Raw genomic sequence first — 25713 nt, forward strand, 5'->3', positions numbered from 1 at the left:
TCGTCTGCCAATAGCACACTGCTTTCTTATTGAATATCTAAATGACTTGAGCGTTTTAACCCATACGAAGAAAGGAAGTGGAAAGGGGTTTAATGTACGCGGACGCGTTGAACTTATTTTCCTTTAATACGTCAAGTTTTTAAAATATCTATTTAAAAAAAAGAAAGAAAATGCCTGTGTGACATCGCAGATATTCATATAACGAACTCAAAAGCAGCCTTTTCTTCCAAATAATCTCCTCGAAACAGAAAAATGTGATCTACGTAGGAGTTTATTTTGGAGGAAAGCAAAACCACAGCAGGGTAACACGGGAAGTTGTAATATTTTCGTGGAACCTTATTGGCTGGAGCAGTCAAAGACATCCTGTAACAAGTGGTGCGAAAATGCGCTCATTTTTACCTGCAGTGGCCGAACAACTTTTCCGAGACATACAGAAAACATACCAGGAGGCTTCTCAAAGTAAGATGAATATGACGAAGACAAAAGTCTGGACATGTTTAGGTTTCATTTAAACGTAGATTTAGCATTGCTAGCTAACTGTTGGTTAAAGCAGAATGTGACACGACTTTAATTCAAGGCGCACTCCACATATAATTTCCTCCTTTTCTGTGAGGACTAGTTAACTTCCGGTAACTGAAACGCAGCTGGCAGCGAGCTTTACCGTGCTTCACAGCAATGTCAATGTAGTAATTGTTGTGAAACCTCATAATTATGGCCCTGCTACTTAAAGTGATGCACTTTTACATTTTGGCAGTAGGAGGCGCTGTTATCACACACGTAACTTTAGCCCCAAGCTTTCCTCCATAGATAAACTGCTACAGGTTTAAATTTACATGAAGCTTTTTGACATGCCATAGTTTGATAAAGGCAGCTGCGTTGCAATACACACTTTATTTCTACCACAAAATGGACCTTCAGCCGAAAACACCAAGCATCTATGGAATTATGGTCTGTTTGTCTGCGTATTTGACAGAAATTGGTCTTTCTTACCATTTCTAACTAAACAAAACAGGTTGCTATATTGGACTGTGAGAAATTTACGTAATATTGGTTTTTGTTAGCCCAGGATGCTATATAGAAATTATAATATATACAGCATATATATGATATCATATATGCTGTAAATAAACAATATGTGAACCGTATCAACGTTTTGTGTATATTGTTGACATGGTCTAAGTAGCTTGGAAAGAAACGTGTCTAGACATCTTTAATTTGCTTGAAGATGTTTCACCTCTCATCAGAGAAGCTTCTTCAGTTCTAGGGTCAAATGGTGGAGTCCCAGATTTAAGCCATGTGGGAGTATCCCCCAACGAGGGACAATGGACCCCCTAATAATCCTCTACTTAATCACATGAGCCAAGGTGTGAAAACGGGTGTAGGTCACAATCAGCCAAGGTTTCGGGTGAGCTCATTGTGAAACCTGGCCCCATCCTATCATGTGATTTCCTGAGGTCAGATGGCCCAGGATGTGAGTGGGCATTAAGGCGTCTGGGAAGGTATCTCAAAACTGGATTATAGATGGCAGACAGTTGATGTCGTAAACCACCGCCTCTGATCAAAGATGGTCGCTCACAGTGGACATAAATGGCTTCTTTTACTCCTCTTTCAAAACATCTGTTTTCTCTGTCCAAAATGTGAACATTTGCATCCTCGAAAGAGTGACTTTTGTCCTTTAGATGCAGATGGACCGCCAAGTCTTATCCCATGGAGGTGGCTCTTCTGTGCCATGCGTTTATGAAGTGGCTGTTTGGTCTCTCCAATGTCGCGACCTGGGCATTCCTCGCTACACTTTACAGCATACACTACATTATTAAGTTTGTGTTTAGGAGTTTTGTTTTTGGGATGAACCAGTTTCTGTCTAAGTGTGTTGCTGGGTCTGAAATAAACTGAGCTGTTGTGCTTGGAGAAGACTCCCCTGAGTTTTTCCCAATACACCAGCTTCATAGGGGATGACAATGTTATTGCGTCTGTCTTTCTTATCCTCCCTTGCTGGTGTCTGATCTTCTTTCCTGTGCATCTTTGCTGACTTGATGAAAGCCCAATTAGGATAACTGCATGTTTTGAGAGCTTCCTTTACATGTGTGTGTTCCTTCTTTATCCCTCCAGGCTTAGAGGGAACATTATCTGCCCGGTAATGTAGGGTCATCATTACTCCAAGTTTGTGTTCCAGAGGGTGGTGGGAGTCAAAGAGGAGGTACTGGTCCATGTGTGTGGGCTTCTGGTAAACTTCAATGTTGAGGTTTCCATTCTCTTCAATGCGCATGGCACAGTCCAGTAAAGGCAAATGGTTATCCTTTGTGTCTTCCCTGGTGAACTTGGTATTTTTATCCATGGCGTTAATGTGAGCAGTGAAGGATTCCACTTCTTGTGTTTTGATTTTGACCCAGGTGTCGTCTACATATCTGTACCAGTGGCTGGGTACTTTCCCTTTAAAAGAGCCAAGAGTCTTTCTTTCCACTTCCTCCATGTAAAGGTTGGCTACAATAGGAGCCAGGGAGCCCATGGCACAGCCATGTTTTTCTCTGTTGAAACCCTTGTTGTATTTGAAATATGTGGTGGCCTCCATAAACTATATTACATTATTTAGTAACTATGGGTTGTACTTTAGCCAAATAAATGGCTAAACTGAACCATGAACTCCTATTTTAAGCATTGGTGTGTTTATTTTTTATTAAAGGCATGCCCATGCAAGTTAGAAGATTGACACAAAGCCCATCTGAGGCAGTGCCTTGCCCAAGGCCATCTCAACAGTTGTTTCATTTTACCTCCATTAAGGTTCATTACATTTGAACAGATAGCCACATGGACAACAGCTTGCCTCCATGCTCATCTTTCTATTCCAGGAGAAAACATAGCCAGAAAACATAACACAGATAATGCTCTAAGTGCAAAAAATTACAACCCTTGATTTGATAGCTTGTAAAACCATCTTTAGCAGTAATAATTTTCTCTATGACACTAATAGTCTCTCACATTGATGTGGAGGAATATTTTTGTACTTTTTGTCACAACAGTGCTTCACTTTATTGTGATTTGCATACATTTCTTTAAGTACAGCTCTAGTAGTCTCACTTCTTATTTCAATCAGGTTGATTTTTGGGGGGCTTTGATGGGTCAGCACATTCTTTTCTTTTTCAGTCTTTCTGTTGGGTGATTGTTGTGTTATATCATGCAGTTTGGGCCAAACTTTAGCTGTCTGACAAATGGCTGCACATTTGACTCTAGAACACTTTGGTATAAAGAGGAGTAGGACTGCCACGATTAGTCAACTAGTCACGATTACGTCGACTATCAAAATCTTCGACGACTAATTTAATAGTCGACGCGTCGTTTGAAGCTTTGTAAGATCCCAAAAGACGCAGGAATAAGTAGCAGGATTTAAGAGTGTAATAACGGACTGAAACAGAAGATACACTGCATGTACAAGGATGCCAGCTGCCGTTAAACCCCGAAGAAGAAGAAGCAGTGTCCGGTATCGTAGCTGTGTCCAAATTCAGGAACCGCATCCTCCTGTGCCCGCATTTGTAGGCCAATTACGTTACAGCGACACGACGAAGACTGTCCAAATTCAAAGACTCTGACAAATGCGGCCGACAAATGCGCCCTTCATTTCCCCAGATTTGAAGGATGCGTCGGGTGTATACTTTGTGGCCCAACCTTTTCGGAGATGTCTGTTACCCACCAGCTCGATAGCTAGCCGGGGTTCAAGGCTCACTTAGAGCCAGTGAGAATACCGGGCTGCCAACAAATCGTTTTCAAACCCACCGCCGTCTTTCGCTACTCGGGTTAAACATGATATATAAGTCACTTAGATAAAAATGTTATTGTTTGCCTTTTTTCAGTATATTATTTGTTCCTGAGTAAATCGGTTAAAGTTATAGTTTTTACACAGCTGAATAAACGTTAAACAGACAACTGATTATCAAAAGTGTGAGATAGGGCTGGGCCATATTATACCGTTCACGGTAATACCGGTACAGTGTTAGGCAACGATAAGAAAATGAAATATCGCAATCGTTGAGTGAAACGGATAAACCAGAATTGGTTTGTAAAAATGGTGCCACTTCAGTGATGTGGAACTGGTTTGGTGTTTGTCTGTCAGATACCCACCAAAGCACTTTTTTTTTTTTTTTTTTGTAGAACATGCACGCAGGCGTCGTTATTGCTGTATTTGTCGGACTAAGGTGCTCGTAAATCTGGGAGTAATCTGGGTCCTAAACTCCGTCCACTTCAGGTCCCAAAGTCAAACAAACACTGCAGCATCACTGAGAGTTAAAAACTGTCTAAATTCTTTCATCTTTAATAAAACGATCAACATTGCTGCTTTACCAGGTGTAACTATGAAGTTTAACATCCAGGCATCCATGAAAACAGAATGTATTACATTTAACAGAGTTAAAAGTTAGCAAGAAGTTAGCAGAAGTTAGGTAACTAGCTAAACTAGCGAGCTAAGCATGTTATAGCATGTTCTGACTGAGAGATTTTTAAAAAAAATTCAAACGTACAGCTCTGCTATCACTTCCAACATAAATGAAGACAGGAAACTAAACAGCAGTGACGTTTGTAGGGTTACTGAAGTCAGGCTAGGTGGTATATAATGATGTCCTACGTCAGTGGTCCCCAAACCCCGGGCCTTGGACCGGTACCGGTCCGCGAGAGTTGAGGCTCAGGTGTGAAATGTATGTACCGGTACTAGTTTTATTTTGTTGCATTTATCCGCGACACCTTAAAGGCCGGTCCGTGAAAATATTGTCGGGCATAAACCGGTCCGTGGCACAAAAAAGGTTGGGGACCGCTGTCCTACGTGATCGCTAGCAACACAGCTATGTTAGCATAACATAAAGAGTGAAGCTGGAAGATAAACGCTAACACTTTTCCACTCAATAAAAGTTAATGTGAAGGTTCCTGATGGTTAGAGACAAATGCAATCGCATGGCAGGATGCTGTAAACAGACCAAACTTCAGTCAGGAGAACAACTGAGATAATCCATCCACAATAGAATGTTAGTCATTAATATACTGCAACAACATGGGACTAGAGCAGCTGTACAGCATTAATGAATCAATGGTACAGAAGTGGAGGAAGCAAGAAGAATGAGTTGAATAGTTTGATTTATCTGACTGCTTTGTTTCGCGTAATGTGTCTTATAATCCCATGCACCTTATGGTCCGAAAAATACGTATTTGACTTTTTTTATTTGGCACACTGCAGTTTAATGTTGCAAAGCACCTCTTTTTAACTTCAGTGGATATTATACATGGTTATGGTCAGGATATGTCAGCCCATTTCTACTGGAAATGCCTTTTGGTTAAACTTTCAGCAAGGAATTTGCATTTGCACTGTTAAATTTTTATATAGCTTTAATGCACATAAAAAAACACCTTCTTGTTTAAGTGAAAATAAATGGATGGGTTTTTTTGCGCTAGTAAAGTTGTGGAGTTGTATTTTGTCTCGCATCAATAATATCGTCAGTTATATCGTTATCGCAAATTTTCAAATATATATTGTGATAAATATTTTTGACCATATCGCCCTGCTCTAGTGTGAGATGCTCGAGAATATACTCTGGAGTCCTGTTATATTTTAGATAGCAAGGAGCAGACGGCTGAGTTTATTAAACTCCACCGAAACAATCTGCAAATTTGATTAAAATTTAATAAACTATCATCTTGTCTTTATTTTTAGTTAGCACATACCTTAAACACCTAAAGCTGTAAGCTAATGATAGTTATATAAGGGCAGATGCATGCTGGTGCAATAAGCTGTACGTTTTACGTCCAATGGATGCATGCTCTGATTAGTCGACAAATCGCAAAAGTAATTGGTGATTAGTCGACTATCAAAATAATCGTTTGTGGCAGCCCTAAAGAGGAGTTCAGGGTAGATTCAGTAACTGCAAGGTGCTCAGGTTTTGTGGCTGCAGAACAAGCCCAAATCTCCACCCCTCCACCTAGGGCTGCTCAATTAATCGAATTTTAATCATAATTACGATCTGGGCTTTCAACGATCATTAAAAATGACTGAGCCGATTATTAGCCCCTCCCTTGTACTTTACTCTCGCGCTGCTCTGTGTCGCAAATCGAGCGCACCTCTCTGCATTTCAAACACGTGTCACAACAATTAAGAGCAGCTGTCCCCAACCTTTTTTGCGCCACGGACCGGTTTATGCCTGACAATATTTTCATGGACCGGCCTTTAAGGTGTCGCAGATAAATACAATATATATATAATATAATAATATATGGACCGCTGATTAAGAGGACCCGAGGGAAGCTCGGAAAGCTAAGCAGAAGTTATTTGGAGATCAGAGTGACTGCCGTTGGTTGAAAAGAGAGGTAAAAAAACTTTCAGTGGTGTGGAAACATTATGGGTTCGCGGAGTCGGACGTGAATCAAGTAGACATAGTGTGTAAACTAGAGGTGGTGCAGCTACAGTGTCGTAGCTGCACCACAGAGCAACACTGCAAAGTTCACTAAACATAGATGTTTACATTTTTCATTTATTTTTTATATTGCAAACATTTGCACTGTTATCAGTATTTGCACACTATTTTATATTATTTTTTGACAATCTTTAAAGTCATTATTCAACACATTGTTATTGTTAAATAAATATTGTCAAATAATCGAGATCTCAATTTCAGTGAAAATAATCGTGATTATCATTTTTGCCATAATCGAGCAGCCCTACCTCCACCACCGTGCTTAACAGCTGATATGGGCTGTTTGTCATGCTTTGTTATTCCTAATTGTACTGTGTAATGGAAATTATTTGAAACAGCGTCAGAATATGGAGACAGTCTCCATGCAATCTTTCACATATACCACATGTAGATGTGCGATAGCATTTCTCTATAAATATTTTAGGCTTAGAGTCACTCTTCGCCTGTGTCCGGCAGCCTCGCCTCTGTCAGTGCGCCCCAGGGCAGCTGTGGCTACAATGTAGCTTGCCATCCCCAGTGTGTGAATGCGTGTGTGAATGGGTGGATGACTGAATGTAGTGTAAAGCGCTTTGGGGTCCTTAAGGACTAGAAAAGCGCTATACAAATGCAGGCCATTTACCATTTCTTTGTCAAAACCATCCTCACCTCTGTCGGGCTGTCTGTATTGTTGTTTGATGCCTTTTGCAAAAGTAAATAAAACTCAGAGACACCTGGTTGTATGCACCACAGTTTATTTCAAATTTCAGAAGTGTGAGTCCATGGCTCATTGGATCTGAGGTCCAAAATGAACAGTGACGGATCATCCTGGAAAAATGCATTTCCACCCTCAGATAGTTGACAGATGAAGAGGACTAGAGTGGACCATGACCTCGACTGTGCCCTTTCAGTGGCTCCACCAACTCAACTTCTACCTACACTGCCACCACGCGTGGCACCAGCAGACTGTTCCAGTGATTCATTACTGACCACAGCCCACATCTGAAGGTTTCATATCAACAAGCAGGCTCATCAGAAAGCACAACCACCTCCACGTCACAGTTTTCGCCACAACGGGTAGCAACTTGCTACAACACCCTTCAGCTGCCCCTCAAATGTGCCAATGGACAGTCCCTACTAGTCTTTTTTACCTTAATCAGAAGCTCAGATGAACGAAATCATGACTCATAACTGGGGTTTTTTTTTTTTTTTTTTGTTAAATTCTCTTATTTTCCATTGTGAGTCATGTATACACATTATGATTGGGATGATAATGACAGCTGAAGGAGAAAGAAGAAAATAGATAAAGAGCTCCACATGGCAGCCTCACATGTGTTAATCTATCCAAGCTACAGCCTATTAGCCATGTCCCCTGACCACAAACAAGTATCAAACTCCTGCCAGAGGAAGAAAATGAGCAAGATTACACGACCTGGACATCAGCTTAAAGTGCTTTTAGAGGGCACAGAGCAGTGTTGTCCCCTTAACAGCAACAACACTGCTGATGAGAAGCATAGCAAGGTGGACTGAGGCTGGAGGGAAGGCACAAGAGCAACGTGCTGCTACTCTGCTGCAGTACCACACACATGTGATAGTATACAGCCTATGTGCACATTTGTGTAATTATGATTTGGGGAAAATTGAACTTTAAACATATAGTTTTGCTGTCTGTTGTCAGTAAGTTTATCGAGCTGTGATCTAATGTGTTGTTTGGGTGTTGGATTAATTTCAACCTCTGAAGTTCTCAGAAAGAAAGTAGTTGAGCCCAAAACTCACATTTACAGGCCTGGTCGGCTTTTATGAATGGAAACTGTCAGCTTCTGTCAGGTAACATACAGTGGCATGCAAAAGTATTTGGCCCTCTTGAACTTTTCCACATTTTGTCACATTACAGCCACAAACATGAATCAATTTTATTGAAATTCCACGTGAAAGACCAATACAAAGTGGTGTACACGTGAGAAGTGGAACAAAAATCATACATGATTCCAAACATTTTTTACAAATAAATAACTGAAAAGTGGGGTGTGCGTAATTATTCAGCCCCCTTAGTCAAAACTTTGTAGAACCACCTTTTGCTGCAATTAACAGCTGCCAGTCTTTTAGGGTATGTCTCTACCAGCTTTGCACATCTAGAGACTGAAATTCTTGCCCATTCTTCTTCTCTCTCTACTTTGTTTCAGATTTCTACAATAACTGTAATGAGCTCAACATTTAACAAAGGAGAGTCTGAGCGGTAACTCTTAGAGTTTTTCGGTTTTTTGAGCTTTGTATGTTTTGACTTCGGAGGGAATTTGCTGGGTCGTCCACTCCTGGGGTGTTAACACATACCTTAATGCTCCATACTAGCAAACTTCCAAAAGTTGGAGTGAGATGTGGTCCTCACTCTTGCTGATCATCAGTTATTTACATGCATTTGATTAGCAAAACCTGACTGCTTCTTACCTTCTTAATTCCTGTGGAAGCAGTGAGGGTGTGCTAAAGTTTTTATTGGACTTCAAGTGCCAGAGCTATCCCAGTTTAGAAATATGTGATAGAATACAAAAGTATGGTGGTGGAGTGCTCCTGGATTTTTTTTCACCATCATAAAAAATAGTGTGACAAATAAAATGAACTGTAAAACAGTGATTATAATAAAGCATAATGAGGTGTTTTTTGCAGTTTAATGTCTTCCATACATTCAATTGCTGGGAAGAGTTTTCCACTGGCTAATGAAGAAGCAGGCAAGTTAAATAAGTGTAAACACAAAGTAAACGTTCTGTATGCCTACATAGTTCATCTTTACCTCAACACAATAGCCAAGTGTTATCTTACAAGCCCTGCAACAGCTGATAAATTGTTTACACCTTCACTTTTCTTTCTTCTTGCAGTTCCCAATGACCTGCTGATTGCGTAAGTATTATTTTCTTTCTTTTTTTTTGATTATCTGATTATCAAAATTTTCAACTAGTATAAAAGTACACCAGAAAAGAAAAATCACTCAAACACACACAAATAGTCTTTCCATGCATGTATTTGATTTTCTTTAGTTGTACTAAACTTCTAATGACTACACACTACGTTTGTACTGTACTTCTGATTTCTTTCATCCACCTATCAAATACTGGGGGCATCTTGGATTTCATCTTGGAGTCAAAGAGGAGGTACTGGTCCGTGTGTGTGGGCTTCCGGTAAACTTGTTGAGGTTGCCATTCTCTTCAATGTGCACAGCGCAAAGGACAACTGTTTGCCTTTCCTGGACTGCGCAGTACCTCCTCTTTGACTCCCATCACCCTCTGGAAGACAAACTTGGGGTAATCAGGACCCTACACCTCCGGGCAGATAATGTTCCCTCTAAGCCTGAAGGGAAAAACATGTAAGGAAGCACTTAAAACGCCCAATTAGGATAACTGCATGTATCCTAATTGGGTGTTTATAAAGTCAGCAAAGATGCACAGAAAAGAAGATCAGACACCAGCAAGGGAGGATAAGAAAGATAGACGCAACAACATTGTCATCCCCTATGTAGCCAGTGTATCAGAGAAACTCAGGAGAGTTTTCTCCAAGCACAACATCCCAATGTACTTCAGACCCAGCAACACACTCAGACAGAAACTGGTTCACCCGAAAGACAAAACTCCTAAACACAAACTTAACAATGTAGTGTATGCTGTACAGTGCAGCGAGGAATTCCCAGACCTCTACATCGGAGAGACCAAACAGCCACTTCACAAGCGCATGGCACAACATAGAAGAGCCACCTCCATGGGACAAGACTCAGCAGTTCATCTGCATCTTAAGGATAAAGGTCACTCTTTCGAGGATGCCAATGTTCACATTTTGGAAAGAGAGGACAGATGGTTTGAAAGAGGAGTGAAAGAAGCCATTTATGTCCACTGTGAGCGACCATCTTTGAACAGAGGCAGTGGTTTACGACAGCGGTCCCCAACCCCCGGGCCTCGGACCGGTACCGGTCCTTGAGTCATTTGGTACCGGGCCGCGAGAGTTGAGGCTCAGGTGTGAAATGTATAGTTTTCAGGGTTTTTATCGGTTTTTAGCGTTATTTTTATCGTTTACTCTGTTTTCCTTGGTCTTTTCACGTGTGTTATGAATAAACTTTCTTTTTTTTGGTACCGGTACTAGTTTTTTTTTTGTTGTATTTATCCGCGACACCTTAAAGGCCGGTCCATGAAAATATTGTCGGGCATAAACCGGTCCGTGGCGCAAAAAAGGTTGGGGACCGCTGGTTTACGACACCAACTGTCTGCCATCTATAATCCAGTTTTGAGATCCCTTCCCAGACGCCTTAACGCCCACTCACATCCTGGGCCATCTGACCTCAGGAAATCACATAATAGGGTGGGGCCAGGTTTCACAATAAGCTCACCCGAAACCCTGGCTGATTGTGACCCACACCCGCTTTCACACCTTGGCTCATGTGATTAGGTAGAGGGTCATCAGGGGGTCCTTTGTCCCTCTTTGGGGTGAAACTCCCACTGGGTTTAAATCTGGGACTCTCCACCATTTGACCCTTAGAACTGAAGAAGCTTCTTGGATGAGAGGTGAAACGCCTTCAAGCAACTCGAAGTCCAGACACTTTTCTTTCCAAGCTTCTTAGACTACGATGACCTGGATTGTTCTGACTGAGAACCTTCACAGACAGTCAATAAAAGTAGTGATCCACTCCTGTCTGAGTTATGTTCTTAGTAAGAAAAAATTTGGTTCTGAGTGGGTGTGATGCGGATAAACCACACTGACAATGACCAACGGTGCATGCATGCAGTCTGGGTTTCCCCATGTGACACAGACACTGATAGGACTGCGATGGTGCTCTGTGAGATTTCCTGGCAAAGTGGCTCGAAATGTTGAGAGTACAGGAGTGCTCCCTGTCACCACATCCTGTTTGTCACACAGGAAGCTTCTGGTTTAGGGGCTCATCGCACTCTGGCAATTCACTAGTAGACTTTTTTTTTTTTTTTGTAAATCTCCCAGGCTTTGTAGAAGCATATTTATCATATAGCAGCACAATTAGGTTGTCCACATTAATGATTCCAGTCAGAATTTTAATAAAAACAAACTGAGTGATGGGGATGTAATGGATAAAGGGATGTTGTTCTTATTGCACTGAACTTCAGCGTGATTATCTAACATGATTGAATGACCTTTTTCATGGGATGAACCAACAGAAGTCTGGTTTAAAACCATTTAACATGTGCTCTAATTAGACACATATAGAGTGTTGTGTTAAAGTAACTATCTGCACTAACCCTGAGGAGACATGCAGCAACGAGGGTTCAAGATGCTCCACCACAGACGCACACAGATATAGGAGTGTGGTTTGTGTAGATATGCAGTGTACCTCTCGTCTTTATAACCTTTTGTTTCTCACAAGCATGACTCGAAACCCTCCCCCCCCCTTAGGACTGCTTTGAGAGTGTGGCTTATGACCAGTAAGGTTGGGCAATATGTAAAAAATTTTCCAACCGACAATCGTCAGTCCAATAACCAACATAAACGATACATTCACGCAGGCGCAGACTACATTGCAGCGCAATGTAATCATGGACGGACTGATTTGCGCATTTAGAATTTATAAGTTTTGTTTGGAGGGAATATTTTACCTTCTTATTTTTTTCAGTATTAATATAGCTACTTTTTGAATTATTTATTTATTTATTTGAGATGCGCTAAATTCCATTTTAATTGTTTTTATATTTTTTTTAATGTTCGCTGGAAGACACACTTTAATTTCTAACTTATATTCTAACTTATATAACTTTATATTTGTTGTTTGATCGAGTGTATAAGACAGATGAACACTGGAACGGCCTGTGAACATGGTTAGTGGGGAAAAAAGAAGCCAGTTACTCTTCGTCTCCCTCTCCACCATTGTGGTTTTTTATTTAAATGTTTTTGAGGTTTGTTTGTTTGTTTTCTTCTTCTTCTTTTTTGAACATGGGCTATTGTATGGGCAGAACTCTGTGCTATCAGAAATTGAATTTGAATAAGTTGAATTTGAATTTGAATTGCTCAGATTGATTCTGAATTGCTCAACTTGAGTCCTTGTCCTGTGAGCCACCGTAAGGATGTACTTAGAGTAGAAATGGACCATCACCTTTTCAAAGACAAAGCAGTCATTTAGATAAAATATTGGATATTGTTTACCTGTAACTGCACAAAGAGAACTTAGAAATGTAATTACTGACAAGAGTGAACAAGCACTTATAGTGTAATATACAGCTGTGGCCAAACATTTAGAGAATAAGAAGTGTTGAGGTTTTTTCCCCACAAAGTTTGCTGTTTCAGTGATAGTTGTATATCATATTCAGTGTTGGGACTAACGCATTAGTAACTACGTTACTATTGTGGTAACGAGCACGGTAACTAGTTATTATACGTTACTGGGATTTAGATAGGATCGTTATTTGTTACTGCTTGCGGTGGCTATCACGGAGCTTCCACAGATTCAGTAACATTAGCAAGTGGTGGAGGCCAGCAGGTGGATGAGGAAAGGGGAGGCAAGAGGAGAGACCCGAAGCGGCCACCGGTCCGAGTGTCAGGAGACCTGAACTTCAGGTAAGAAGTTATGACCTGCAGTCTATCTGGGTCAGATATAAACCAAGTTTAGGTGGAGTTTATTTTCGTTATGCTGACTTTTTCATACTGCGTACTAGCTAGCATGACAGAGTTTCTATACACCTGGGTGGGTGCTATGTTACTGATGTTGAACTTTATTTTGTTCATAAGGTTAATTATTAGAGTTGCCAACTGTCCCATAAAAAACGGAATCGTCTGGTATTCAGAGAAAATATTATGCGTTTCATATTGAGGTGAAAAGGAATACAGTTTGTCCCGGACTTCAGCTACAATGAAAAAGACACAAAGCTGGAGTTATTCTGTCTTTATGCTGTCAGCTGCCTCTTCTTCTCTTCTTCTCTCCCCTCCCTCTCCCGTTTCTACTTCAATCATGAAACTGATCAATGATCAGGTGATCAGCTTTTCTCTCTTGTTTGTTTATCGCCCACTTCGCGCCAGAAAGAAGAAACCAGCCGAGGTCACGTTAAACAACAGCAGCACGCTTAAGCTTGATCAGCTGTTGTTAGAATTTATTTAATATTACTTTCTAGTATCAGCTGATGTTTGCTGGAGCCACAGCTGTAAAAGCTGCTGGTCATGATGTCGGTTTGCTTATCTGGTGAGAGGGAAACATGAAGATGAAACCAGGAGATGTCCTTACTGAATCATCAGAGTTGAACAGGTGATGGAGAAACAGGTTTACCTTTTAGGTGACATGAATGAGTTGAAGGGAAGTTATGAACTGTTTATGAGAGAGAAATAAAACCAGGATCCTTTTCTATGTAGCTGACAGCTGGTAACTGTGCAGGGGCGGGTCTAGCAAAGTGTTGCCAGGGGGCCAGGTAGGGCATTAACAGGGAAAGGGGGGCACAAAGAAATACTTTTCTTTCTTATTCTAAAATAATTATCTGAGTCTTACAACAAACGATTGATAGATTGATACATATATACCGTCAAGACAGTGTACATCACTGTCAAGACAGTGTTTGTTTTCATTCAAAGGCTTTATGATTTTTCCTATAATGGCGGACCATCTCTAGTCAAAATGCCCGGGCCAATTTTTTTTTTTGTCCCAGTCCAGCCCTGTATGCAGCTCATCTGCAGTCTGGTGTTACCTACATCTTCCTATTCAGAAGGCAGAATTTCCGAGTTCTGAGTACAATTAAAAGCACCACGACTGCAGTTTTCCTGTTGGATGTAAAATGTATAGCACATGATGCTGTGACGTAGGCTAGAATCATGGCGGCGGTCAACGATGGTCCAGGCGTGGGATTTTTCTTGTGGAAATATGCACATTATCTTTTCCTTTCTATTGGTAGGTGGCACAGTGCACTTGTGGCAAGTAAGCAAGCTAGAAGACTCCCAGTCTTGCTGGGTATCCAGTTATGGAAGCAACACATTAACAAGAGAATTCTGAGTAAAACCAAAGTTACTTTCCCAGCATGTCTTTTATCCTGTCTTCCTTCTCTCACCGCAATCGGTCGAAGCAGATGGCCGCCCCTCTCTGAGCCTGGTTCTGCCGGAGGTTTCTTCCTGTTAAAAGGGAGTTTTTCCTTCCCACTGTCGCCAAAGTGCTTGCTCATAGGGGGTCATATGATTGTTGGGTTTTTCTCTGTATCTATGAAGCGCCTTGAGGCGACTTTTGTTGTGATTTGGCGCTATATAAATAAAATTGAATTGAATTGAATAGTAACTAGTTACTTTGAAAGTAACGAGTAACTTGAAGTAACTGAGTTACTTTTGATAGTTACATTACTAGTTTCTTCAAAGTTACTAATTTAAAGTAACTTACCTAACACTGATCATATTATATCATATTATATCATTTCAAACAGGGGAGATCCAGTAATGCTTCACTATTGAATAAGACTAACTATTCACTTTAGCTAAAGTTATTAAGTTAGCTAAAGAGTTGGGATGCTGAGTAAGACATATAGAAACCTAAAATACAATGGTTTGGACATTATTTTGCACATTTCCCTACTGTAGGGGTCTCTGCAAGCATACAGGGGTATGAGATGACAACTGTGGAATTCTACTGGAAACAGTCGATCATATTTGTCAAAGCTGAACCCAGGGCAAACTAAGCTAAATTAGCTTTTTTAGCAAACAGCTACAATAAGCATAACAGTTATCAGCTATCATTTGTTTACATGATGCTTTTTCTTATACAGGTAATATATTTATTACCAACCTGAACGTTTATCTGCCGGTAATTTGACATAACGAATGACTTCTGAATACTTAAATCTGTGCCCCGCTCCAACTCAAGATGCTGTAGGTAGGTCTGCAGGTACAAACAGTGCTCAATTACTCTGCGGCTTTCACAAAGGACCTGGATGTATGCCCCCAAAAACTGAATTGTAGAACTGAAATTGAATGGTGAGCAGTGAAACTGAAGCATTCAAGAGCTAAATTTAAAGAAGGATGGAATACAATTTCAAATTAAATTTATTAATTTTCATAATATAAAATTCTGTTTCAATTCAGTGACGATCATTTTCAAATCAATACATTGGATTTCAAATTAGGCTAATTCAAATTCAGCTTTAGAAAGTTTTATTCAAGTTGAGCAATTCAGATTAAATCTGAGCAATTCAAATTTGAATTTAACTTATTCAAATTTAGTTTCTGATGGCACAAAGTTCTGCCCATACTATTGCCGTTCTTTCTTTCACACAGAAAGAAAGAATGGCACTACCACTCTGAGGAGGGTGCCGTCAAAACAGTGCTACTATTTTTTTCCACTGACTGCTTCTCTTAGCTTCAACCAATATTCTTAGTAAAAACGATCGGCGAAAGGCTCAGCCTATCGTTGATAGTCGATATATTTGTTCACATAAAACAAATAAAGCCAAAGTGTTATGTTTCTATGAAGGAAAAACAAACAAGTGTGTGCCAGTATTAATGTTCGATTAAAATTCAAGTTAGATGCTTTTTTAATTGTTAATAATTCACCCAAACTGTGGGTGGCTAACCCATTTTTTCAAATTTTGGGAAAACTGCTATAATATAACAACAGAAAAATCAGCAAACTCCTAAAATCCATGACGATCTGGCATTTTTAATTAAGGAATGACAGGTTTCTGTGATTAATTGTTTTGCTTTTCTTATACACATTTAAATCTGAGCACAAAGCTTCTGTTGTTGTTTTGACGACTCCTTCTTCTTCTTCTTGTCTCATAGGCTGAAGTTTGTCTTCGGGTCTTGTGCGTTACAGGCTTTGGATTTGGTTGACCAGCACTCAGTCACCTGTTTGACAGCTCCCAGTGGACGCAAGGCCTTTCAGGTCTGTCTAATTTTTTTTTTTTTTTTTAAGCCCGAGTCTCACTTCTCTGTGCCTGCCAAGGTCGTAAAAGGTGTTTCTCACTGCATGTGAGAAATTCCTTCCTGAAAGTACAAATAATACAAAAGCATTTTACGCATGAAGAACATTTTTATAAGACAGGAAATTACTTAATGTGAAAGAAAAAGGACTATTATCCTGAAATTTGTCCTGAGTCATGCTGCCCTTAAGCTTATGAGTTAGCCTCAGGCATCACTTGTAGTGGGAGAAACAAAGCAGTCCACCAAGGTTGTGGTCATTGTGTCCTGAATTTCCTGTAAACTCCTTTAGCCTCTTGTAAAAAATAGTTTTATGAAAGGAGCGTTAGAGCACAATGCAGCTAAATAAAGACATGGATTTTGTTCGTGTTGTGAAATTTTCAGCACAACTTAACTTTTCCACATCATTCACACCGCAGCTACCTCATGTCTGACCATTTTACATCAGTATTTCTAAATATTTCTGGCAACTTGAATCACTTGAGAGTTTTAGATGATTTTTTTTTTTTTTTCATCCAAAAGCATCAAATTTGGTTTTGCATCTTATACGTTCATTTTGACAGCTGTGAGTTTCCTCCTGTAATCCAGCCAGGTGGCACTTATATAAAGTTTTAATTGAACAGTGTCTGTTCAAATCATGTCTCAGAGGTATGGCTCAGACATTTAGCTTACACTGCTCTCTGACTTCACTTGTCAGTACGCAGCATTTAAAATCAAACCAACCCCTTAAAAATACCTGAACACATCAGAACATAGTGAGAAGTGCATGAAGACACATATTAGGTTCCAGCTAAAAGAATCAAAGCAGGTCCCTGATTTCTAATGAGAAATAAAAAAGGAGGTGAAGTTACTGCTGTGAGGATCAAAGGTTAAGTGATGAAATAATGTTCAAGGTTGGACTTGAGGCCCTGTGATTTTGATCAGACTGGAGCATCTTCAGGAAGTATATGCTACCACTGGGAGTTGGAGCTTTAGCTCATTTTCTGGCTTTTCTGCAAGTCATCCACATGTCAAGCATTTATGCCAATTTCCTGTAAGGCGGGAAGAGGAGGGAGCAGCCATCTCTCACCACATTACAATAATAATGTTATTTGGGAAAGAAATGCATTTACTGGAAGTTCAGTGATGCGTGTGTTCAATGGAAAGAAGATGATAAATGAACAGATTCGGCCATTTTTGTCATTTCCTACTAATAATTTGTTTCTGTTGGACGGAGTTTCTCATGTTGTGGTGGTTATGTCTCCTTATGAATAACCTATGAGAACTTGGCATTTCAGTGCAATTTTTCTTTACAGTCTTATCTCATTCTTAAAGTCGAATGACCTTTTGATAAGGAATGTACCACCGTTTTGTTTTTTTGGAAAGAGAATTTGTGAGTGGTGAAGTCTTAGAAGTAATGAAACTTAAAATATATGTTTTAGAGTCAACTGTCATTAATATAGTGGGGAAATAGAAAGTTATTACAGCTTCTCACAGTTCAAGGTGACAATATGAAATGTTGTCTGTAAGTTATTTAATTATCCATCAAATATCCGGTTTAGGTCATGTTTTAAGGTTTCAGTTTAAGGTGGTGGTGGTGACGGGGCCTGCTGAGATGATGTGTGACTGGCTGTAAGGAGGGTTTATTTAATCCTCTCTGAAGTGCCATTAGTTATTAGCTAAACCATTCTTCTTAATGGAATGTAAAACATAAGTCTTTGTAGCATTAACATGAAGGCTTTTTGGTTCTTAAAGTAATTCATTGTTACACATGAGAATCTCAAGGTCTGTGTTTTGTAACTCAGAATAAATGCACCCAGTCAGGGTTGACTGATAATGCACATATACAGCATGTTGGCATACAGACACAGGGGCAGCGTATCTTAATGACTTCCCACTATAAATTTCCCCAAAGCTATGTTTGTGGCGTGGAACGGAGAGCTGCCCTAGTTCCTGCTCCTCTGGCTCACGTTAATGGCAAATACTCTCATGGGAGCCACTGCTTGTAGAAGAGATGAAGCCAGAACTCTGCTGAGTCCAACTGCAGTGAGTAACAGAGAGACGCTGATGTATAGCGTTTTTTTCTTTTTTGAAGAAACTTCGATGCCTGCCAAGCAGTGCAAGCGCAGTTTGGTGTCTTTTGATGATACTTGCCACTAGCTTTGTGGTGAGAACTGCAGCAGAGCCTCATGAAAACAAAAAAAGCTGGTGTGAGCTGATTTTAAACTTGGCTCTTTAGAAACTGTAGTGGTCCTTGTCCATGTGGTCACAGTTTTACAGCTTCTGTCCTCATCTTGGTGTGGAAAGTACATCTTTAGTGAGGTGTCTGAGTCTATGTAATTGTCTCTTTTGTGCCTTTTTTTTTTTTTTTTAAATAATGAAGTGTCACATTGAATAAATGAGGTGTTTTTGCTTTTGTAGGTCAGAGGCAAAGGTAATTCATTGAAGCTTTGGAGAATAATGGAGCCTGCTCTGCCATCTTGGCAAGCATTAGTTATTGTGAAGTGTCAAGCTAATCCACCGACTTAATGTCCTCGTGTGTCATGTGTATGAGGACGGCACCTAAATCACTGTCTGTAGCTGGGAGCGAATGCTGACATCATGAACAGCTTCAGTCAGCCAAGGCCATTAGGCATCCCACCCAGGTTTTTTTAAAAATGCATTATTTATTACTTATCTAAATAACTAATGAGAAATCATGTAGTTGGTAGAAGCTAAAGAATAGTTTACACCATTAAATTCCTCTAAATTTGAAGGGTAAAGTTAGCATGTGCCGGCATGCGGTCTACGAAGTGCAATGCTCTGCAAAAGTGTTGAGCCCCCCTTTCATTTCTTTGTTTTGCTAGCAAAATGGGAAATACAGAAATTGAAACATGTGCAAACATACATAGAAATCCAGTATACAAGGCAAAACAGTTTGTATAGTCTTAATCTGCTTGAAGGTAAATATGTGTTTTGATCACCTCTATTCTTCAACAGAGCCTTAAAGGCAAGCTTTCCTATGATTTCTGTAACTAGTCTTCAGCGTTACAAGTGGCTCTAGCTTCCACACAAGTAAGATATGCATCAACTATGTTGTTTACAAACTGATCAGTAAATCTGTGGCGAGGTGTGTGCTTAGGTGAGTGAGCAGAACATTAGAAATCTGTAAGTCCGGGAGCTTGCTTAATGTGAGAGAGATGAAAAACAGGTCAGCTCTTTATATACGCTTGGCCACAATGGTACGTGGACTGGTTCTTCTATAGAGTACTCAAAGGGCTCCATCAGACTCACTGCCACTGATTTTCAGTCCAGCTCTTGTGTACTTTGTCATATCTCAGCCCTTTCTCTTCCTTCCTTAGCAATGGCTTCTTGATAGCCACTCTTCCACTAAGACCATTTCTGATGAGGCCTTGTCTAAGAGGGTAGATGAGTCAAACAAAAGGTTCAGATGCATCTCTCAGGTTCTGTGTCCGGTCTTTGCTGTTTTTTGTTTTTCCTATTTTTTAAGGACATGACTTTCAGGTACTGTTCATCTGTATTGTACACTGTACTGTTCATCATTTAAAGACACACTCACACCATGCACAGCACCAAAAGCATAACCTCCTTGGTTGAGGTAATCATATGAACACTAGGAAAGACGGTTTGTTTGTTTGCTGGTCTACATCATAGCTACATTTGTTTTGTTTTTTAAGGTTTTAGAACAAAATATTTCTCAATCTTAAATTTATATAGATAGATTGATATAAAAAGGGGTCACGTCTGTAATATCCACAACTCGGCCAGCTATGCCTGAACTCGTTGAGAATCATTTGGAAACAACTTGTTTTCCTTCATTCCATTGCATGCTTTTTATCTCCACTTCTCATCTACACAACTGCCTCTGCAGTACTGTAGTCAGATTTAATTTCAGAATCCCCCTCATAAACAACAAATGATACCTCTGCAAGTGACATTTATTTCATTTGAGGTCAGTAAACACAAACTTTGTCACATATTTAAGTATGTTTTGCCTTAATATCTTTCAGGTAACGGGAGGCTCAGGACGTTTGTACACTTGCTTCTTGTCCTGCCACTATTGCCCATGTCCAGCCTTTGCCTACAGTGTGCTACGTAGAAATGACGGCCTGGTGGTAAGTCTCATACAGACCATATGTCGTGTTGCACTAAAGGTTTTTAGTTGGGTGGACGTGGGGAGTGGAGAGGGAATATCATTTAAATATAAGTGCTACACAAATGTATCTGTGTACTTGCCAATGATAGTTTTAAAGCTAAAAAAAGCTAAAGTGCATTTTCTTTATTACACTGCCTGTGATAAGGATGCTTTCACAAACCAGCGATCAGCTGAGCTCTTTACATCACAGTATTCCTATAAATGATGAGGAAGTAAAATAGTTGTGTTTATTTGTAGTGCAGTGTTGTGGGTGCGTGCTGTTTATGTTAGTAGTTTTTAATTGTGTGTCAGTTTAGATAATTTATTTGCTTCCCTATTTTCTTCTCTGTTATTTCCTCTTCACCTTCTCATATCCATTTCAGAAACACCACCAAGTCAAGTTAGCATGGGAATTGCCTAAGAGCACTTGGATGACATGTTTTATTAAGAGTGTTGATACTTGCTGCTATTATATCAATAACAAGAGGAAGCTATACGACATGTTGCTATTGAGGTTTTTTTGCTTTGCACCTAATTGGTGTCTTCACTACAAAGGGTTCTAATGCTTTGTATTTGATTGCCTAGGTTGTTGTGTTTTGTTTTCTGAAAAGCACTCATAGTCTTCAAAATGGTAGTCCTCCAGCTGTCAGGGGCTTGAGTAGTAGTAGTAGTAGTAGTATTTATAGCCCCAGAGGTGAAACCCCCAGAGCAGTGGCTAACCACACCAAACCTTTACATATTTTGGAACGTGAGGGGGACATTTCCATTGTATAAAGTAGTATATTTACACACACACACAGTTGTGTCTTGTCATTCAAGCATGATCTAAGTGGAAAATCTTTGCCAACTCAAGCAAGACAAAGCCCATGTTGAAATGTGTTTGAGATGTGTGTGACAGATGTGGTCAGGACTTGTTTTTGTCTGGTCACTGATGGGCGTCTACCTCCCATTGCTCCAGCTAGCTGTTTTGGCTCCAAATATCTGCAAGTAAACGATCTTCGCTCGTCCTCTGACCATTAGGCCGTTCCCTGGAGGACGCTGCTAAAATCGGTGTGAGAAACAGAGAGCTGCAACAGACCATAGAGACTCCTCATGAGCACGTCAGCGCCATTGATATCTTTCCTCCTGAAAAACTGCAAATGCTCATCAAACTCTTCGTCCAGTTAGATGACGGCGGAGACGAGTTTGTGTCGGTCCAAATGTGAAGCAAAATGGTGAACGAGTTCATTTTAAAGAACTCTCACAATCCCAAAGTCAAAAATGAGACGCATGCAGGGTGTAGTCCTGCCTCACTAGAGCTATTTCATTCATTCCCGTGCTCTGCAGATTCCAGCATGACCACAAGGAGACAGATGAGGTAGTACTGCTCTGACAAGTATAGGTCGGTGGACATATAAAGGAGCTCACCTGCCATAGCCACGTGCTAGTAAACAGTTCACAGGAGAGGCTACCAAATAAACTTCTCTGCTTTTGCAGATTTAGGAATTGGATGGAAAAAAAATCCACAGACAGACTAATGTGCAGGTGAAGCTGATGTGCAGTGCACACAGTAGTAGAGCAGGGCGATATGACCAAAAGTATTTATCACGATATACATTTGAAAATTTGTGATAACGATATAACTGACGATATAATTGACACTAGACAAAATACTTTACAACTCCACAACTTTATTAGTGCAAAAAAAAAAACAACCATCAATGTATTTTCACTTAAACAAGCAGCTGTTTTTATGTGCATTAAAGTTATATAAAAATGTAACAGTGGAAATGCAAATTCCTTGCTAACAGTTTAACCAAAAGGCATTTCCAGTGGAAATTGGCTGACATATCCTCAGCATAACCATGTATAATATCCACAAAACTTAAAAAGAAGTTATTCGTACACAATACGGAAATATTATGTTGAAGCACAGTACGTATCACACCGCGAGGCTCCTGCCTACAATAGCCGTAATGCTCCGACAGTCCATCAAGCGGTGCAGCTTCGTAGCGTAGCAAAGTCGTACTAAAACATTTGACAGATTTTCGAGCGCCGTGTACCACATAAAATCGGTCAGTAAACACAACCAGAATTCATAAATAAGGCACACGGGATTATAAGGGGCTCTGTCGATTTTCAGAAAAATCAAAGGATTGATTTTAAGTGTGCCATATTTTCTAAAAAACAGTAATAACGACAGCCAGCTAGCATGCTTTACCAAAAATAGTGCTTTGTTGTGTGTCTGACGGACGAAAGCCAAACCAGCAACCTGAAGTTGCAACATTTTTACAAACCAATTCTGATTCATCCGTTTCATTCAACGTTCCGCCTTCGTCTTTCTCATTCTCTGTCGCCGCCATGCTTTTTCCGCCATGTGCGTATGAAAACAAAGGCATTGCGCATGCGCGCTTTACCCATATTCTATCGCGATATTTCATTTTCTTATCGTTGTCCAACATTATACCGGTATTACCGTGAAAGGTATGATATGGCCCAGCCCTACGCAGTAGGCTGAAGAGGAAAACAAATCAATCAGTAACTTATACTGATAATAAGAGGGGCTAATGAACACGTTCACAGATCCTGAGAGCTGCAGAGCTTCTTATTATTCAGCAAACATTACGCTACTGGAATTACTGCTTATTTTGTACACAAACGTCCACACACAAACAAAATCCTCTTTATCATAACTGCTCTCCATGTGTCTCCATTTATGAACATTTTTAATTAGATATAGATATTCTAAGTTACTGACTAATACGCTCCGTGTATTATACAATAATTCATTGGAATATTTAATGTGTACTTTATTGATCCCCATGGGGAAATTGCCCTCTGCATTTAACCCATTCACTTAGTGAAGCAGTGGGCAGCCACTGGGCGCCCGGGGAGCAGTGTGTAGGGACGGTACCTTGCTCAGGGGAGTTATTCAGGGGAATCGAACCCCTGACCTTCCAATTATGGGTCACCACTCTACTGAGCTATCCCTGCCCAACAGGTTAGAGCCAAAATGCTCCTTTCTAGTCTGGTGTTTACATGAGATGTTTGAATTTAAATTACTGGCATGTCATTACAGCTTCATATCCATCTCATCAATCACACCAGCTCTGCTGTTAATCTAATGAATCTGTGTCTGCGATCTTTTCTTTCAGTGCAAACATATCCTGGCTGTGTACCTGAGTCAGGCTATGGCTGCAACTCAGCAGGGAAGCGTATCTGATCAGCAGATGTCCCTGCTGCTCAGTGGGACGATGGACCTGTGACTGCAGGTAGATCGACACACCTGGCCCTGCAGAGGCATGCGCCGGAGCACCGAGCATCCTGGATAGAAGCCAGTGTAGTGACATTCATGACACAGCAGGGAACGCTGTTATGTCTCTCTGAAAGACCACAGATGTTGTTCAATTCATCTTTTCTTTTGGAAGAGTTCTTAATCTGTTTTCAAGGAAATAACATCTGTTCGCTGAATATGGACTGGTCTATATTTGGTCTCCTTTTATCTGAAACTGTCAGTTCATGAGGCAGCATCTTCATACTGAAAGCACTTAAGAAGCTTTCCAGTGTGGGAAATTTAGACTGTCACATGGTTTGCAATTTTAACCTCAGAGGGGGAGAAAGCTGGCGTTTAACAATATAAACATTGCCTTTATTAACAAAATAGTTCACCATACATACAGATTTTATCATGTTAAATAGCAAAGAAGAATACCAAAGAATGGCCTCTGGAAAACTTGAACATCAGCTTGACCACAGAGGAAGTTTTTCCTGATTAGTAGCAACTCTAGAGCACACTGACAGACAGGTACTTCGAAATGAAAGGCAGGAATGTTGAATTCAGTCAACTTATTTCGACTTACTGTTGAAATTGAAAAAGAAGGCAATAGTTTGACATCAATAGCTGGCTGAGAAAAGCTGAACACCTACAGTACTTTTTTTTTTCTTTTTCTTTTTTCTTTTTTTTACACACATCAGTCAACATAGACAGTAATACAACGTTACAGTGCATTTACAGTGTAGATGTCTCCATTGGAATGTACTAAACACTGCACACTCCTGTATTTTAGCCCTTGAATTTAGTCAGAGGTGGATCACTACACACAAAAGCAAATGAAGTGGGGGAGATAATGAAGCACTGGAGGCAGACGCTACGCTTGTTTTAACATCAACAAAATGTGGTTCGACACCACCAGTGAAGCACAGCTAACAGGAAATGATCAGAAATGTCAGTGCAAAGCTCTCATTTGTGTAGTGATGGGTCTCTGTTGACCAAAACACCTGCTCATTTTCACACAAGGTGTGAGAATTAAAATAAAACCGCCTGTGCTCTGGTTAACATGCTCTTGCATATGCTGAGCTTTGAAAGTTACAGCAACACTTCTGTGAGGTTTGCTGCACTATGGGCACCACTGAGAGTGTGTAACAAATTATTTCTCTAGTGTTACCCTATCCTTTATTCTTTTTTTTTTTTTACTTCAGTTAGACTCACTCATCGGTTTGAGAGCTCAGTTAAAATGGCCATGTTTACTAAATTAAAAAGCTAATGTCGGTGCAGTCTTGACGACTGGCTTCACTAACAGGGCCTCGGGATTCCAGCTGAGACTGTCTATGTGGGGGAGAGCATTGTCAGCTGTACTTCTGAGGCGAGTCACATTTCATTTATTCCCAAATAAATCAAAGCAGTGATGCTTTATGCCTTTAAGTGCTTGGATACAGAATAATAAATCAAATTGCAATGATCTGAAGAATCAACTTTGACTTGGCTTTCAGGTCTGCTACAGTATCTACAGTATGTCATCATGTGGCTCAATAGAAAGCAGCTTTGCACAGATGCAATGTTTCCATGAAGGGTGCAATCAGTTATTCCTCTTCCTGAGCATTTGAAAATGTAAATCATGCAGAGCACAACCACACATGTGTTGTGCTGAACTGCATCATATTAATGGGTCTGCCTCAAATCAAATTGTGCCATTTTTCTGCAGCTGCAAGACAAAGTTGGTGAATCCTTTGGAATTACAAGGATTTCTATATCGATTCTCCATGAAACATGGTCTGATCTTTATCTAGGTCACAAATATAGACGCACAGAATCTGAATAAAGTGGTTACAAAGAAATGACTGTACTTTCAGCAGAACAGAGTAATCGCTCACAGTGCCAGGGCGGAAAACCTAACTGCACTTCTGTGCTCACAACTACTCTAAAAGTTACTTGAAGACAAAGGTTCTCCAGTTAAGGAGATGAGAGGGTGTGGGTTAAAGGACTTTGAAAATCCCCCCCCCCAAAAAAAGAGATTCAATCAAAAAAAAGTCTCAGAGATA

At 40.2% G+C, this 25713-nt stretch overlaps 1 protein-coding gene and 1 pseudogene across 1 annotated transcript; one reads left to right on the forward strand and one right to left on the reverse strand.

The window, feature by feature from the left end:
* Positions 1-358: 358 nt before the first annotated feature.
* Positions 359-25710, forward strand: zswim7 (zinc finger, SWIM-type containing 7). Its single transcript, XM_006799541.3, has 5 exons — positions 359-459; positions 9293-9314; positions 16164-16266; positions 20291-20395; positions 23550-25710. The coding sequence occupies exons 1-5, from the start codon at positions 384-386 to the stop codon at positions 23658-23660; spliced, it is 417 nt and encodes a 138-aa protein (XP_006799604.1). The 5' UTR covers positions 359-383; the 3' UTR covers positions 23661-25710.
* On the reverse strand, positions 1347-2554 carry LOC148100849 (uncharacterized; annotated as a pseudogene).
* Positions 25711-25713: the final 3 nt, after the last annotated feature.

This window comes from Neolamprologus brichardi, chromosome 10 (assembly GCF_056152115.1).
Source record: "Neolamprologus brichardi isolate AB-2024 chromosome 10, ASM5615211v1, whole genome shotgun sequence".
In the NCBI taxonomy this organism is placed as follows: domain Eukaryota; kingdom Metazoa; phylum Chordata; class Actinopteri; order Cichliformes; family Cichlidae; genus Neolamprologus; species Neolamprologus brichardi.

Excerpts from the sequence above, each read along its gene's own strand:
- zswim7 (XM_006799541.3), top strand. The coding sequence starts at position 384 with ATGCGCTCATTTTTACCTGCAGTGGCCGAACAACTTTTCCGAGACATA. Across the intron at positions 460-9,292 it reads ATACCAGGAGGCTTCTCAAA|TTCCCAATGACCTGCTGATT; the intron begins GTAAGATGAATA and ends TTCTTCTTGCAG. Across the intron at positions 9,315-16,163 it reads CCCAATGACCTGCTGATTGC|GCTGAAGTTTGTCTTCGGGT; the intron begins GTAAGTATTATT and ends CTTGTCTCATAG.